This window comes from Populus trichocarpa, chromosome 4, assembly GCF_000002775.5.
Source record: "Populus trichocarpa isolate Nisqually-1 chromosome 4, P.trichocarpa_v4.1, whole genome shotgun sequence".
In the NCBI taxonomy this organism is placed as follows: domain Eukaryota; kingdom Viridiplantae; phylum Streptophyta; class Magnoliopsida; order Malpighiales; family Salicaceae; genus Populus; species Populus trichocarpa.
This window is the reverse complement of record NC_037288.2, coordinates 20,248,219-20,264,453: the sequence shown is the minus strand read 5'-3', so window position 1 is coordinate 20,264,453 and position 16,235 is coordinate 20,248,219. Positions and strand designations below refer to the sequence as shown.

Genomic DNA, 16,235 nt, shown 5'->3' with positions numbered 1-16,235 from the left:
TCAGGTGTGGTGAAATAATTGATCCCAGCTCTATAAAGTTGGCTGTTGCCAGTCTTGATGCAAGAATCCGTACCCTCCCAGGAGTTTTGCTGGAATTTGTCAAAATAACAATCCAATTCCTGGAGGTGTTGTGGTGATGGGATGCCCTTCCCCTAAATGTCTATCCTGCCTGATGCAACCATGCTTAAAAGTGGAAACGATCAAATGGTAAAACTATAGCATCTCTGAGTTTAGGTCATGCAAATTTATGCTACAATCTGGGAAATCAGGTTTGCACATTTTATCCTCCATGTATTCTAGTTTCCCCAATTTTCATGGTGGTTTAGAAGAGATTGTTAGCACAGGCACATAAACCATGACTCAGATTTGCAGGATATTTCAAGACTATGAACATGAATACATCTGCAAAAATTTCGCAGTTCTAGAACTGCAGTTCCTTTGTCTGAACAAACAATCTAAGCAATCACATAAACTCTTCAATTAAGGGCTGGTAGAAGAGCTTATATGCCTCCATAACTTCAAGATACCACATTGCTTCTCGATCCGGAAATGCTGAAAGATCAACCATCTTATGAACCTGAAATTTGACAATAAACTGTTATCCACATGATCAACGTCTGAACAAAATGTATTCTTTGCAGGTATTTGATAGAAAATAGGTGGATCAAGTAGTAAGTTCTATTGAACAATGTAAAAACGAATTGTTCGCAAGTATTTGATTAAAACTCGGGGGATCAATTCGTAAATTTACCTTAATCATAGGGGTCTCGCCATGACGGACAAAGTACCCTCCAACTACCATCACATACATCCCTGTACAATCCAAAATTCAGAAATAGACCCAAGAAAAACACAGCGGTCAATGCTAAAATGCACCAATATATGCTAAAATGCGCCAAAAGAAAAAATAAATAGAAAGGGAAAAGTGATACCCGAGTCCCAGTGGCGGAGACGGAAGTCGGGAGAAAGGCAAAGCTCGATGACACCAGTGCCGTCATCGAGAAGGAGACGGCCGTCGCCGTCGTTGGAGACCAAAATCCCCTGAGAACAACAGCAGAAAGGAATTACATAAGGGAACTGGAAGAGGGGTAAATGGGGAACCGATAAAAAGAGGAGGAGGAACCTGTAACCAGGCACGTTGAAAGAGAATGCCGCCGAGAGTCAAGGCGTTTTGAGAAGGAGTCTCGCTGGCGTCTTTCAATTGGACGCAGAGCAGCTTGAGCGCTGCTAGACTGTAATCCATCTCCTGGTCTGCACCGATTCCTCCTCTTCCCTCTCTTCTCTGCTCTACTGTGTTGGCGAGTTATTCGAACGTTATTTTACTCGAAGGGCAAATAAAGATGTGGGGTAAGGTGCGTTTGGTACCTGTAATTGTTCCTCCTTACTACTTTGGTCCCTTTACCTGTAATTGTTCTTCAAACTGGACCAGTCACATTTTCAAGCTGACCGTTTTCTCTCAAACTGTACCAATCTTTCTCCTTTTTTTTTTCCCCCTTAAAATCACCATTTGTTTATGAGGTGCAGAAATGTTTTTAAAATCTATGAAAAACTTGTGAGACCATGATTTAAGCTTTGAAGTAATATGATAAATGATGTTTTTTAAAGTATTTTTTATTTAAAGATATATTAAAATAATATTTTTTTAAGAGTTTTTAAACGAGCCTGATAAAATGAGTTAGGTGAGCTTGCTTGGTCATTGACTTTTTTTTAAATTTTTTTTTAATTAATAGTTTTTTATCTATATATTTTTAATTTGTATTTAAATTATTATCTTTTTTTCTTTTATTTTCTTTAAAGAATCTCTTTTAAATTATATTTACTTTTATAGTTATGCATTTAAATTTGAAGAGGTTTTTTTATCTATATTTTTTTTATTTTTTATATGGATGAACTTTGTTTTTAAAAATAAAATAAAAATTATTTTCAGATGATATTTCTGATATATGCAGCCTTGCATAATATTTTTTAAATATATTAAAATAATATTTTTTTATTTTAAAAATTATTTTTAATATTAACATATAAAAAAATATAAAAAATTAATTTTAAATAAAAAAATTATTTATTTATAAAACACGATTTACAACACTCCAAGTAGTCCCTTCATGCAAAGGGGCCGGACCGAGGAGTGTGGCTGTGCCGCGGGGAGGGGGGCATCAAAAAGAGTTCTACAATCAACTTGGAGGCAACTTATTATATATACTTTTTTTTTTAATGAAAATTCAAGGTCATAATTTAGTCAAGAAACAAATAATTTGGTTTGAAGGGTTCTGCGATCAACCTGAAGGCTATTTGTAATAATTATTAGTAATATATTCTTCTGTAGGCTTTTTTCTTTCAATGAAAGATAAGTAAAGTAAAACACTTCAAGTGAGAGAGAGATAAATAAGTAAGTAATAAATTAGAGTACGGTTGTTTTCGTCTTTTAAAAATAATTTTTTTTTTAATTTTTTATTTTAAATTAATATTTTTAATATTTTCAAATTATTTTGATATGCTAATATAAAAAAAATAAATAAATAATAAATTAAAGTCGGTTTATTTTTGCATTTCAAAAACATTTTAAAAAATAATAATTTTTTTATTTTTTCTGTTTTAAATTAATATTTTTTTAGTATTTTCAAATTACTTTAATATTTTAATGTTAAAAATATTTTTCTAAAATAAAAAAATATTATTTTAATGTATTTTAAAAAAAAAATATAAGAAAACAAATCTTAAAAGACAAAAAACCAATCCACCTTTTCTTAGGGTTCTTCACCAGCTATTGATTGTAATAATTCACATTAAATAAAATATCCATACATCATGATCTTACAAATAATCCAGTCAATGCACCAATAATTAGGTTTGAAGAGTTCTACAATCAACTTTCTGCGTTAGTGCTCTCTCCGAGCCTTGTGGCAAACTCTCTGCGTTATGGTGAATTTTGGCGGTGTCAATACGTGCAACATGATCATAGCCGAAGATTTATTCTGTCAGACATCCTGAAGATGTCGGAATAAACTCTATCACCTCCAATTTCGGCACCAGTGGCCCCAGCAGCAACTCTAAGAACATCTTCAATTAGAGCAAAATTTCCCAAAATGTCCACATGTGCTCCACTCTCCAGACCCCTTCCCTCCAGGAGGCTAGCTGGTGGCTTGTGCTGATATTCCCTTATGTGTGTGGCGATGCCAGATGGATTGAACCGGGTTCTTCCTCTCCACCCCTTCGCACACATGAAACCAGCACTTATTACTGGCACAGTCTCATCACCATCAGTTAAGTATACTCCACCTCTCAAGCAACTGTCTTCATCTCCATCAACTGAGCTATCAATCCGGAATGGAATGCTCTTGCACTTATCATTTGGTGATAGCTTGTAGATATATGATCTTTCGGTGGGGATTCCAACACCATATGAGCAGTATATCTCAATATCTGGTGCATCAGGTAACCTGAAACAGAATCCCAACGTTTACACCATTAAGATTTATGCTTCACTTAGAGAAAAATCTCAACTCATAAGATTGGACATTATGCACTAAATGGAAAAAAGGGCATCAAGACACTAGCTTTTCAAAAAGCAATTATAGTAAAACAATGATAAAAGAATTTCAGAAAAATTTAAATAAAAACCCATCCACTTTATCAAAAAAAATGTCTTCTATTTAAGAATGTATATGGAAGATTTCGAAACGTGAAAGAAAAACTCTGCATGGATGGTTAAATGAAGAGAGACAAAACAGAAGGATAGTTATACTCACTTGGTCTCTAGTGGGTTAGACCAGTACTTGTAACGAGTATATTTAGGATCATCAAGATTGTCAGCTATCCCATAAGATAAATGACTCTCAACACGTTGCATCATTTTCGGAGCCACAAAGCGGAGTAAATCAAGAACAGTTCTAGCTGTATAGGGTTTATTTTCTGCAATTTTTCGGATGGTTTCCCTGCACATCTCATCATATTCAGTCCAAACCTCTCCTCCACATGCTGAGTTAGTGTTCTTGTTGGTTCTTGTGCCCAAAAATTCCTGTTGAAGCATCTTTATCAACATCTATGTATGCAAATGAAAAGAACATTTCTCCAAAATCAAATTAAAGGATCGCTTGATCTCCACTGTTATTAAACAGGGTTTAATAAGATTGAGCGCGAATGGAAACGAATTCCAATCTGCGAATTGATACAATCTTTGATTGTTCACTTTAATAAACTTCAAAGAAGCAACCAATTCATGAAATGCAGCCTCTTTTCTTTGAAGTCCAAAATTTTGGCCGGAAGTAAAGGCTCTCTCTGTTCAACGTATGAAGATCTTGTTTTGTGTTAAGTGCATATGCCACTAAGTGATCATCAATTCTCTCTCAAGAAAATGAAGAATATGTTTCCGCATAGGTGGGAGCCTTACTGCAAGGCTACAGGCCTCTTGTGAAAATGAGTGATATTGTATTAAGGATGGTTAAGAAGATGTAACATCGATCAGATGAAGGATTTCACAGATATTTATCTCATAACCTAGCAAACTCTCACAGTTATAAGTAACAAGATCAGTAAAAGAATACCTTTGTATCAACAGAGGGAAGCTGTGAGGATGATAACTGCAATGTTTCCTTCCCGAAAGAAATGATCCTTCCGTACTTTGATTCTTTCACGTGAAAACCCATCTTCACATCACTGTCATTTGTATCCTTGTCACCTGCAGAAGCTTGCGAGTATCTTTTCTTTGATAAATCACAAGCATGCCCCTCTTCAGCAGACCAATCCAAATTACCCCAGATAGTCTCTCCTCCTTTAGGTAACAATGATGCTATTGAATCCCATGTTCGAGTCACCCGCATGACATGCTCCAAGGCTTGAAGTCTGAGAATCTCAGAATCCAAAACACCAGGATCCATAGCTCTGCATTGTCCGCACAAAAGCATTCCAGATAAATACATTTTCTTATTTTATAATTCTACAATATTGTGAACTTCATGCGAAAAAAACTACATAACCGACTCTGAGATGGACCATTAGGCGCGTTGTCTGTTGAACAAACTGTACTAGCTTGCTCTATCCAGGCATATAGTCACTAGATATATGTCATCTAATGAGAGACAGGTTGCAAATACTAACCTTATAGATGCCACGTCTTTGGCTTCGGCAGAGAACAGATTACTGACTGCCTTAGGTACACCAAGGAATACTGGACCAATATTCATGATTGCCTTTATGTGCTTTGCACACCAACCTGGACCACCACCGCCTCCCATAGGAGGAGGTGTTTCAACCCACTTAAGGAAGTGAAGAAAATAGATAACCCCCATGGAATGGGGCACCACTACCACTTTCATATAGCCATTTGTTACATACATAAGCTCTATTTGACTCTTCAATCTACTTAGTGTCTGGTCCCGAATCTGCTCATCCTCAATTAGAAATGTATTAGTGGAGACTCGATTCAAATTAATCTTAAACAAAATTGCTGATCAGGATCTTAGGAACATGAACAGGGAGGGAAACTGAAACATCAAAAGGATTTTGAATACCACCAGAATGGTTCCGCATTGTTTTCATAACATAGAAAACTTGTAATGGGACACATAAGCATGCTTGCAACGAAGATATTTTATGTTAGATTCTTTAGAAAAATACTCTTTTCAAGGAATCTAACATAAACATTGTGACAAATTGCGATTAAAAGGAACTGAGTGTTATGAGAAAAAGATTTGAAGCATCTTTAAAGCATTTTTCCACATTGCTCAAGTAAGTTTGGAGTTAATTTAGGTATGTTGGACATATTATTAAATAATATATAATTGTAGGTATTAAGTTTTAAATATGTATGATAAAATCATGACTGTTACGTAATATCCATGATGATCTACTTTACCACGATTGAAACTACAAATTAAAACCATGTTCTAGAAAAATTATAACCATTTACACAATGATTACTGCTGGCTATTTTACTTCACTTGATGAAGTGGCGCATATGTACAATAAAAGCTCGCTATCGGAGTCACGACTAGTATAATGTGCTAATCCTCCCAATTTAGTGAATAACTAAAGGCAGGGGAAGAACCTCGATACCTCTGTATTTTGAAAAGAAAGTCTCCAATCATACGCTGCCATGTGCATATTCTTCCCTTCATAACCAATTTTTGCTAAATTCTCAATGAGTACAGCCCAAACAAAGTACCCTGGAGCAAAATAGTCAGCTGCAACCAGCCCTGGCACTGCACGTAGTCGAATGCCTGGAGGGTCAAGACCAGTCTCATTGTGCAAAGCCAGATGCTCCAGCAAACACAATGGCCTAAATTTCCAACACAGTTCACATATAAATTCAGTAATCGGATAACCGAACTGATGGAGCAATGAATGATTTAATCTTGCAAGAACAATCTCACAAAGCAAGGATAGGCTCCAACTAAACGTAGTGGTCCAAAACTCTCAACAATGAGTATTCAACTTTGTCATTAAATTTAGCAAAAAAAAACTATGTAATTTGACTGTGTCAAGATAACCTCGCCTGTCAAGAAACAGGTTATTGAACCAGAGCACAGTGGTCTAAAACATTTGATACCATTCCCACATAAGTTCACAATTACAATCCAATTGAAACACAAAATGACCCAAAAAAAAGAGGTGCTTGCACAATTCTGAGGGGGTTTGACAAAGTGAACCAAATTTGGTTCTGCATTAAGAAGTAGGTGCTTAAACTAACACAATCAACACAAATTACACTATAAACTCACAGATGTTATCAGAATTAAGGCATGAAATGGAACAACATGTGATTCTCAATTACAATACGAACCTTTTTAAAACCTCAGTAAAGCTACCACCCCAGAGTCGCTTTCGGAAAAGACCTTCTGCACAAGGCTTGCCCTCCCACAGCTCTAGCCCTCCAGTGACAATGCCAGGCACCAAAACAACTGGATGAAGAGCTGTCAAGCCTTCAAGTTTAAGTCTTGTTCCAGGTGATTCAAGGACCTGAAAGCCTGGAAATGTAGCTGGCATGCAGTTAAACAAGACCAAAAGAAGCCACCAGGTAGTGCACAAGTACCCAATTGCCCAACAACATGAGTTTATACAGCTCCATTCCTTTGGCTGCCTTTTATTCCTCTTCTCGTTTTTTTCTAAGGTAGTTTTGGCCTCGGTGGCAACAGTTTCTTCTTTCTTGTCAATTTTTTGGGGTTGAAAGGACTCAAATTTCACAGGCTCTACATAACATAGCTTTCTGAACCGAAGAATTGAACCCATTGAAGACTAAAATCACTTCAAACTAATTATTCACCACCAAAAGAAAGAACCAAAACAACCCATTTTTAGAAATGAAAGACTGGGCCAGCTTTCTAGTCATTGGTAGTACAAAAATGTAAGACAGATTGGTTAGCTACTGAGGATTCGCCTTGCATAACAGAAACAATGAACAACCCTTTAAGGAAAACTGTAAGATCGATTGGTTAGATTAATAGACAGGAATGCAAATGTAGTGAATTATAGAGCAAAGAAGGCTATGGGCTTTAGATACCCGTTAAGAAAAGGCAAGAGCACGTGGTGAAGGAGAAGATATGATTGTGTCAGTGGAAGCACTAGCGATGAACACTGCGCTACCTAGCAATCCGATAAAAACAAAGACAATAGAGAGAAATTTTAGCATCTCTCCCAGTACTCTTCAGGCATGGTGGGTGAAAAGGAAGGGAGTTTTTGGAGCTAGCCAGTTGTGAGAGATGATATATACCAGGGGAGTGTAAAACTCAAGTGTATGTGTGTGAACAGGCTTGTTTACGTGCAAACCAATAGGGCATTTGTCTTGTGGCCTTCACGCGCAACAGAGCCGTTCCTTAAATAGTAAGCATTTTGGGGTTCTTTCTGGTTTATCACGTGGCTGTCTCTCCTTATAGTCATTTACACCATTGCTACAGCTCTCTGTATGGGATCAAAAGAGGTGTCAGGGACTGGGAAGGAAAGGCAGAGAGAAAAAGGATGGGAAACCTTTCTGTAGTTTGTCTAAAATGGCAAGTCTCGAGAAGGGTAGTGTTAGGTTTGAGAGAGAGAGAGAGAGATGCTGCTTGTGCTTACTGTTGGGCGAAGAAGAGAGAATCCAAAGGGGACAACGTCTTGCAGCCCCGATCATGGGAAAAACACAGATACCCAAATTGTCAATATGACTCCATTGGAATGGTTGTGCCTGTGGACCCTGATTATTGCACTAGAACTTGCAAGAAGAAGCACTCTGGTAGTACTAGAGCTGTGCCCAAGAACATATGACGGAGTTCTTTCTAATCCGTGCCTATAAATAATATCTTAGTAGGGTTTGCTGGGCCAAGTGATTTTGATGCATTTATTTATTAATTAAAGAGAGATGTGCCTGTTGATATATTAATAGGGTTTGTTGGGACAGCTGATTTAGATGCATTTATTTATTATTTAAAGAGAGATCAAATTAATAACGTGTTTATATTTGCGATTAAAAACTAATTTAAAAAAAATAATTTTTTATTTTATTTAAAAATAATAATTTTTTTTTATCTTTCCAGTATTTTTATATCAAAAATAAATTTTAAAAAAATAAAAAATTATTATTATTTTAATACATTTTCAAATGAAAAACACTTCAAAAAATAACCGCTATCAGAATCTCAAATATTATCAACAATCTCAAATATTATCAGTAATGGAAATGTAATAAAACAAAATCTTAGAAATTAGTTGTATTGTTTTTTGAATTGAGAGACCTATTCTAGACCTAGTGCTTGTTTGGGAGTGCTTTTCAAAAGCGCTTTTGAAAAAATTTAAATTTTTTTTTTTTTGCTTTGAAGTAATATATTTTTGATGTTTTCAAATCATTTTGATATACTGATCTTAAAAATGATTTTTAAAAAATAAAAAAATATTATTAGCACACTTTTCTGAGTGAAAAGCACTTTGAAAAGCAACCACACCCACATTCTCAAACACCCCCTAATCTTTGTTAAACACAACAAAATGGTAATGATCATTGCACAAATTTAAGTGCTAAAATTAATCAGTTGTGTCGGCCATCAACAAAGCATAAATGTAAGCTCTCGAACGGTGGATCGAATGGTATGAAAAGGACTCATTCTAGAGTCTTCATTTCAAATTTGATTTCTTGAGAGTATAATATATTTATTTGCATCTGTTTGATCTCATTTATAAAAGTATCTTAAACTTTAACACTATAGTATAAGCACAGTGTCTGTAAAGGTATGGTAGGAAATTCTTCCTCTGTATTCTCTTCAGCTTTCTTGCAGCTGATGATGCTCTAGAGATTGATATTTCATGGACAGCTTTCTTTTTCCTTTTTCGATGTCCAAGTGATTGAAGGGATGGCTTTCCCCTTTATTTTTATCCGTGTAAAGACAAAATTGACTTCTCCTTCTTCTTTTTTTTTTTTATTTTGTTAATGTTGGTGTTCGGACCAGTTTACGCGTATCTCGACTAATACTACGGGCCCTGAAGTTAAGGACCATGTAAGTCTCCAGTGATCTGAGGTTTGTGAGATTCAAACTGGTGAATTTTAAGAAGCAAATCCAGAACCTGACCAGTTAAGCTACCCCCCTCGTAGTTAAAATTTACATTTTTTTATTATTATTAATGCGTGTGTCTAGCCCAACTTACGCGCACTTTAACTAATCTCACAAGCTTTAAAATTAATAATCATATAAATCTTCAGTAATTATCATATTAATAATTAAAAAACTCAAATCTAAAATTACATTAAAAAAAACCAATCTTTTAATCCTAAATTTTAACCACCGGCAACCTTGGCCACCTGTTGAAATTTACTTCTTCTTTATTCCACAGGTTATTGTTCCACTGAGCTTCACTGCGGCTGTACGTGCAACAGGCTTTTTTGCGCCATCGTTACGTCATGATCTCTGTGCTGGGTTAAGATTTTTATTGTTTGGGATATATTAATGTTAAAAATATTTTTTAAAAATAAATAATATTTTTTTAATATATTTAAAAAAATAAACACTTTAAAAAACTATTAGAAACACCCAAATTGTTACTTTAGAAGTTGTAACATTTTTCTCCTCTTTTTTCTCCGATTTGTCCTGGCAGCTGCCACTTGGCATATCCATTCACGTGGTCCGTGTATAACATGCCAGTTAAGGATGCATGTCAGCAGGCATTTATAGCTTGTCCGAGCATCAGGATTACGGTCTTTGACCTCAACTTTGGCAGAAATAAAAAAATCTCCCATCGTGCACACCATAGTTTCTATGCTATAAAATCCTGCTTCTATACCTAGCTATATTCTGATTTCTTATCTTTACTCTGTGTCTACTCAGTTAAAGATTGATTCTTTGGCCGATAACAATACCAGGAGTGGACAAATCTCCACGAACAAGCACGCTTGCTGCTGGTTGTAGCATTGCAGGTGAACTTAGAATCTGTTCGTGTTTTGACAGGACAGCAGTCAAGCTTTCTATGCTCAAGAGGCAGTACCAGGCTAGGAGATACTGAATGAAGTACAGAGTTGATCTGTTTCGTCTAGCTGATGCTATGAGCTAAAATCCATAGATATTTTATGTATCTTCGATTTGATAGCAAGGTATTTATGCGTTTTCTTTGGGATTTTAAGGGCCGCTGAATTATTTTCTTGTCTCTAGCTACATAATCTACGGTTGCCGCTGCACTGTTTTCGGGCAGCGCATCCTTGTTTCAACATCTTTTTTTCTTTCTGAATAGCCTGTGTAAGGTGGTTTGGTCGAGCTTGACATTAATTTGCTTTTATTTTTTTTAATTTTTTTTCTTGGGTTGCATGATGGCCATATAAAAAATTAAACTAGCCCTTCATTTTCATCTTCATTTTCATTTTCCTTACTTTTACTTTTGATTTATTCTCTTTTCTTGGTTACTTCTAATTAGATTTTATTTTTAATTTCATCCATAGTCATTTAATTTTTTTAATTTTTTTTATTAAATTTAGTCTTTATTTTTTTAATTTCTATTTGTTGTGAGTCATTTTCTTGATCGATTTGTTTTTTCATCCTATTTCATCCCTAATAATTCTTTTAATTGTTATTTTTTTATTGTTTTTTTTATTTTTTTATTTTTTTTTCAATTTCATCCCTAAACAATTAATTTTATCTTTTGAGATTTGAGTTGTTGGAGATTCGGCTTTGTACGATCTTATCATTATGCGTTTGTTTTTTTAAAAAAAAATATTAGTTTTGTGATTATCTTCAATTTATTTTCTATGGGTTTGTCACGATCTCATTATTCAAGTCACGGGTTTTGTATGTTATTTTTTAATATAAGTTCTTTTAGAATTGTTTTGTTTGTGTTTGATTTTTCAACATATTATTCTAATTCATTTATATTATTTTTTTTGTTTTTATACAAATAAAGTTTATTTTTAAAAATTAAAAACATTTATTTTTAAGTAATATTGTTGATGTGTTCGGACTTGCGTAAAGTTTGTGTCTACTCAATTAAAGATTGATTCTTTGGCCGATAACAATACCAAGAGTTAAAACAAAGGAGAAAATGCTGGAAACTCTCGTGTGTTCTGTTCAGCAAGAGATGATGTATATTTATATTGGTAACTGTACAAATTATTGAGGAATCAATTACAGCTGTGTAATCTATGGAATATACATGGAAAGCAAATAATTAACTCCTGGGATCAAGTTGCAATTACACTTACTGATTTGTCGTGATCTGCAATTACACTTGCTGATGTGTCGTGATCTGCAGAATGCATTTCCATAGTATGCCCATTCAAGGTCAACGAGGATGAATACACGTTGAGCTTATCTTTGAGGAAGGCAAATCTGGCTGACACAATTGGTTTAGTGACACCATCAGCAAGCTGGTCTTTACTGGATATGAAGCGAACATCCAGAGTTGTCAACTGAACATTTTCCCTGACAAAATGATAGTCTATCTCCACGTGCTTAGTGCGTGCTTGGAAGATTGCATTGGCCGTGAGATTTGTGGCGCCAACGTTTTCACACCACAGTATTGGAAATTGGGCTAAAACAATATCGATTTCACGCGGCAAGGATTGTACCCAAAGTGACTCAGTTGTGGAATGTGCAACTGCGCGGTACTCAACTTCGGTGCCTAAACATGCCACAATTTGTTGTTTCTTAGAGCTCCATGAGACTAAGTTGTCACCAAAATACAGGCAGAAACCTGAGGTGGACTTTCGATCATCTGGGCAGCCCGCCCAGCCGACATCAGAGTAGATAGAAAGTTGTGTTGACTTGTTTGGCTTAATAAGTAGTCCAAAGTGAATCGAAAATTTTAGATACCGAAGAATCCTTTTGACTGTTGTTCAGTGTTTGTCGGTGGGTTTGTGCATGAATTGGCAGACTTTGTTAACTGCAAAAGAGATATTTGGTTGAGTCAGTGACAAATATTGTAACACCCTCACTACACTGTTGTAAGTGGAAGGATCTGAGTAAGTTGCACCCGAGAACAAAGATAATTTATGAGAAGAGGACATTGGTGAAGAAACCGAATTGGCCTTCTGTTTATCTTTCAAAATACAAAAACATTCATTTTTAAATAATATTATTGATGTGTTCAGCATTGCGTAATTGTTTTTAGGGCTTGGGTTTAAATAATAATTGTTTTTTAGGCATTGTGTTTATCTTTTAGGTCATAAGTTTTTTAGAGTGTAGATTTATTTTTTATTGATTTAAGTAAACAAGTTTAGTGAACACAATCAGGTGAATGTCTTATTTTGTATGATTAAATATCTTAATCTATATTCATCTCTTAAATTTATTTTTATTTCTCTTTTGGTTACTATTAACGATTTTTTTCATTTATTTACATAAATAGTTATTGATTTATTTAACTAGATGCTTGCATAAGCTTTTCAAGTTATTTTTTATTTTTTTATGTTAAAAAACACATTGAAGCAAGCATGTCCAATTTGATAGGTTAACCATACAAGTTCATGATCTAAAGCATGATTTGAATCGAGTTTTAATTTGAATCGGTTTTCACATTAAATGGCCAAACCCAAGTGACATAAAGATTGATTTGCAACTTGATAGATCCAGTCAAACTCTACTAGATCAAGATTAAAGAATTTAACAAATTAAAACGATATCATTTTAAATATAAATAATAGACTCAGATTAACCTGGATATCCAATGTCCTGTGACTTTTCCGATTTAACCTTGACCACTAACAACACCTAATCATTCATTTTACTATAACTTAAAAGCAAAATCAGTTTCTTTATAACTTCTCTATATGATAATGCTAATTTTAATGATTTTAAGATTTAGAGTATCCTCGTAATAATTTTTGCATATCAGTGTGTACAAATGCATTGTATCCTGTGATTCCCTAACCAGTTCTAACCGACACTTTCGATTTAATTATTCCTGATGTCCTATGGTAACAAGAAAAATGCCTGAAAACTCTAGATAGAACTACTTTCTACAGTCGAAACTTCTACACAGCCGAATCGTGATTTAACTGCTATTCTTGGATCTTCTAAACGTTGCTGGAAGTTTCGGGACCTCTCTTATTATTTAAATTGTGCCCTCTCTTCTAAATGTTAAATCTTCGGTGGCAGGAGAGGAGAGAAAAAGGAATATCAAAAAGCAGAGAACAATCATGAGCGAAATCAATTCTGTTGATGAATCGAGGCTTTCTTCCTGTTTCCTTCACTTGAATTTAGACAAAGTTATAACACTAGGTTTAAGAATTGATATGGTAACAGCGATTTGACCAGTCAATTCAAGCAATGAAATCATGTCGTTTTTTTATAAAATAAATGATATTATTTTCATAAAAAAAAAATATTATTTTAAAATAAAATCTAACACAGGTTATATTTATGGTGTTGAAAGTTATATATAACTATGCTTTGGCATGGAAGAAATGTCCAACTTAGTCATTATTGTTTACTAATTATAACAATTGGGTCCCTCTAGTTTTTGAAGTCTTAACAAAAATCAATTTTGGTTTAAAATTTTATTTTCCTATCTTTTTAATTCCTAGTTTGAAAGAGAAAAGAGAAAGTTGTTGAATTTTAATGGTAGAGAGAAAAAAAATATCATTGACATCGATCCCGACCACCAAAACAGTTAAATTTTGTGTCGAATAGTTCAACTATTAATGAGTTTATCAAGATGTTCATGGTGTTTTCTGTGTGTTTTGAGGTAAAAAAAAAAGTTAAAAAAATGAGTTTTTGTTTCAAAAAAGCTTGAGCCCCAAATTGTTTTACCGCTGTTTAGGTAAAATCAGACAGCACGTCGTCTAACTTGGTTTTTGTAATATTTGTAACCTTATATAATATTTTTTTTATTCAATCAATTTTATACATATTTATTTTATTATCGTTAGATTCAATAAAAATTTAATTTTGATAAACAATGTTATTAAACACAACTAGGTCAAAAGTTCATGTTGTGAGGTCAAATATCTTGATTTTTTATTTATTAACCTATATAGTTCTCGATTTATTTTATTACAAGTATTAATAAAAAAATTTTATTTACATATAAAATATGTATAAAAACACATCAAAAAAACTTGCCTATATAATTTATTTTTATAGAAAAAAATATCTAAACCACAGCAAAACACAGGTATAACATAAATATTTTTTTAAAAAAATATATTATTTTAATATATTTTTAAATAAAAAAATATTTAAACCCACATACTCACACAAATATGTCGGTGCAAGAATCAGCACGCTTTTCCTCACCGACTCTAAAAAAGGAAAATAGATGGGTCTAACCCAGTAAGCTTTCGTAGGTAATGGATCAAGCTGTTTTCTTCCAAAGCCCGTCATGGCCCAGTCAAGTTTTTCCCCTTTAAGTAAAAATAAGAGAAAATAGTATAGTTATAGCAGTGGACCCTATAGCAGGTCACTCCTCAGCAGTCAATCCAGCCATGATAAATTTTTGTCGTGACTATAACACCACTGGCGTCCTTTCTGTCGGAACCCTCAGAACACGCGCCAGAAACACCGCGTGGTCTTAGCGACGCTAGATTTTCCGTGTCGGTGCTGTGGTGCAGAATTCAGTGTGGGCCATTGTACGTAAGATTGGGTACACATGAGATTTAAGACCTCTGATTCTTATGCATGTAGTGATATGAAAGTACTTTCCATTTTTTTATAAATGGTTATGTGATGGCCGACCATGATAAATAAAACTAGATATTTCTTTTGAATTAATGATTGAATTCGTCTCTATATGGTACGAAATTTTTAATTTATATTTATATTTTCAATTAAGTAGATTTTATCTTTGCATGTATTCAAGGGCGAGGCAGGAATTTTTCCATCCCTAGACTATTAAATAAATATATAATTTTTTTAAAAGATAAATTATTAATTCATATACATTAATTTTTAAAGTTAACAGTAAAGTTTTAATTTAAATACACTACCTAAAATATTAAAAAATAAATTTGAAAATATATAAAATTAAAGTGAAAGTAAAAATAAACTCACTATTAAAGTTACATCCTTTAATGTTTTGTGGAATATAATTCATCTATAATTGAATCTGAATCGATATTGTAACAACCCCTCAACTAGAATAAAATAACAATCTCATGTCAACTAGAAAACAAAATAATTAAATTTTTTCTCTCTCTCAATTTCTCCTTCCTTCACTTGATTATTCCTTATATTAGTATTTTATAAGTTGGATTTTGTAAGTTTACAAGGTTATTCTCTCACTTTTTTTATTTTTTTTTATTAGATTTTTTTTATGTTTTTCCCTTACTTTTCTCTCTTTTTCTCTCGCCTTTTCTTTTCTTTCCTTTTCTATTATGCTTCTACCCAGTCGACAACATATAAAAGGAAGAAAGAACTGATTTGTTTTATTTTTTAATGGCAAATAATCATTTTATCCTTAATAAGTCGTTTTGCTTTTATTTGATGTTTTTTTTGTTAGCACTACCAAACTCTGTTCATCCTAAAATTTTAACCATATTTTATTCAATATATTTTAAGATCCCTCGTAAAATTCCAGCTTAATTTGATGGCCGGGTAGAAAATTACACCCAATAACGTAAAACTAGTCAAATTGTGATTTTTTTATCAAATTTCTAAATTTCTTCAAAAATTCTGAAATTTTAACCCAAGCTAAAGCATCATATTAGAAAGCTCCACGTAAATTTTCAGAATTTTTTGACACCTCAATTGAGAATTACAAATTTTTTTATATAAAACTAGTAAAAAAATATTTATAAAATCTTGACATAAGCTAGAGCCCACCCTAGCCCATGCATGCCTCCGCACTTGCAT

General features: G+C 33.7%; 2 protein-coding genes across 2 annotated transcripts; both read right to left on the bottom strand.

Moving 5' to 3' along the window:
* Window positions 1-356: 356 nt before the first annotated feature.
* LOC18098006 (uncharacterized) lies at window positions 357-1,434 on the bottom strand. The gene is made up of 4 exons (XM_006384622.3): window positions 1,124-1,434; window positions 933-1,041; window positions 752-813; window positions 357-577 (listed from the first exon to the last, which is right to left on the bottom strand). The coding sequence occupies exons 1-4, from the start codon at window positions 1,241-1,243 to the stop codon at window positions 464-466; spliced, it is 405 nt and encodes a 134-aa protein (XP_006384684.1). The 5' UTR covers window positions 1,244-1,434; the 3' UTR covers window positions 357-463.
* Window positions 1,435-2,767: 1,333 nt separating this feature from the next.
* LOC18098005 (putative phospholipid:diacylglycerol acyltransferase 2) lies at window positions 2,768-8,275 on the bottom strand. The gene is made up of 6 exons (XM_006384621.3): window positions 6,782-8,275; window positions 6,055-6,277; window positions 5,098-5,381; window positions 4,545-4,881; window positions 3,750-4,018; window positions 2,768-3,440 (listed from the first exon to the last, which is right to left on the bottom strand). The coding sequence occupies exons 1-6, from the start codon at window positions 7,225-7,227 to the stop codon at window positions 2,957-2,959; spliced, it is 2,043 nt and encodes a 680-aa protein (XP_006384683.3). The 5' UTR covers window positions 7,228-8,275; the 3' UTR covers window positions 2,768-2,956.
* Between the last annotated feature and the right edge of the window lie 7,960 nt (window positions 8,276-16,235).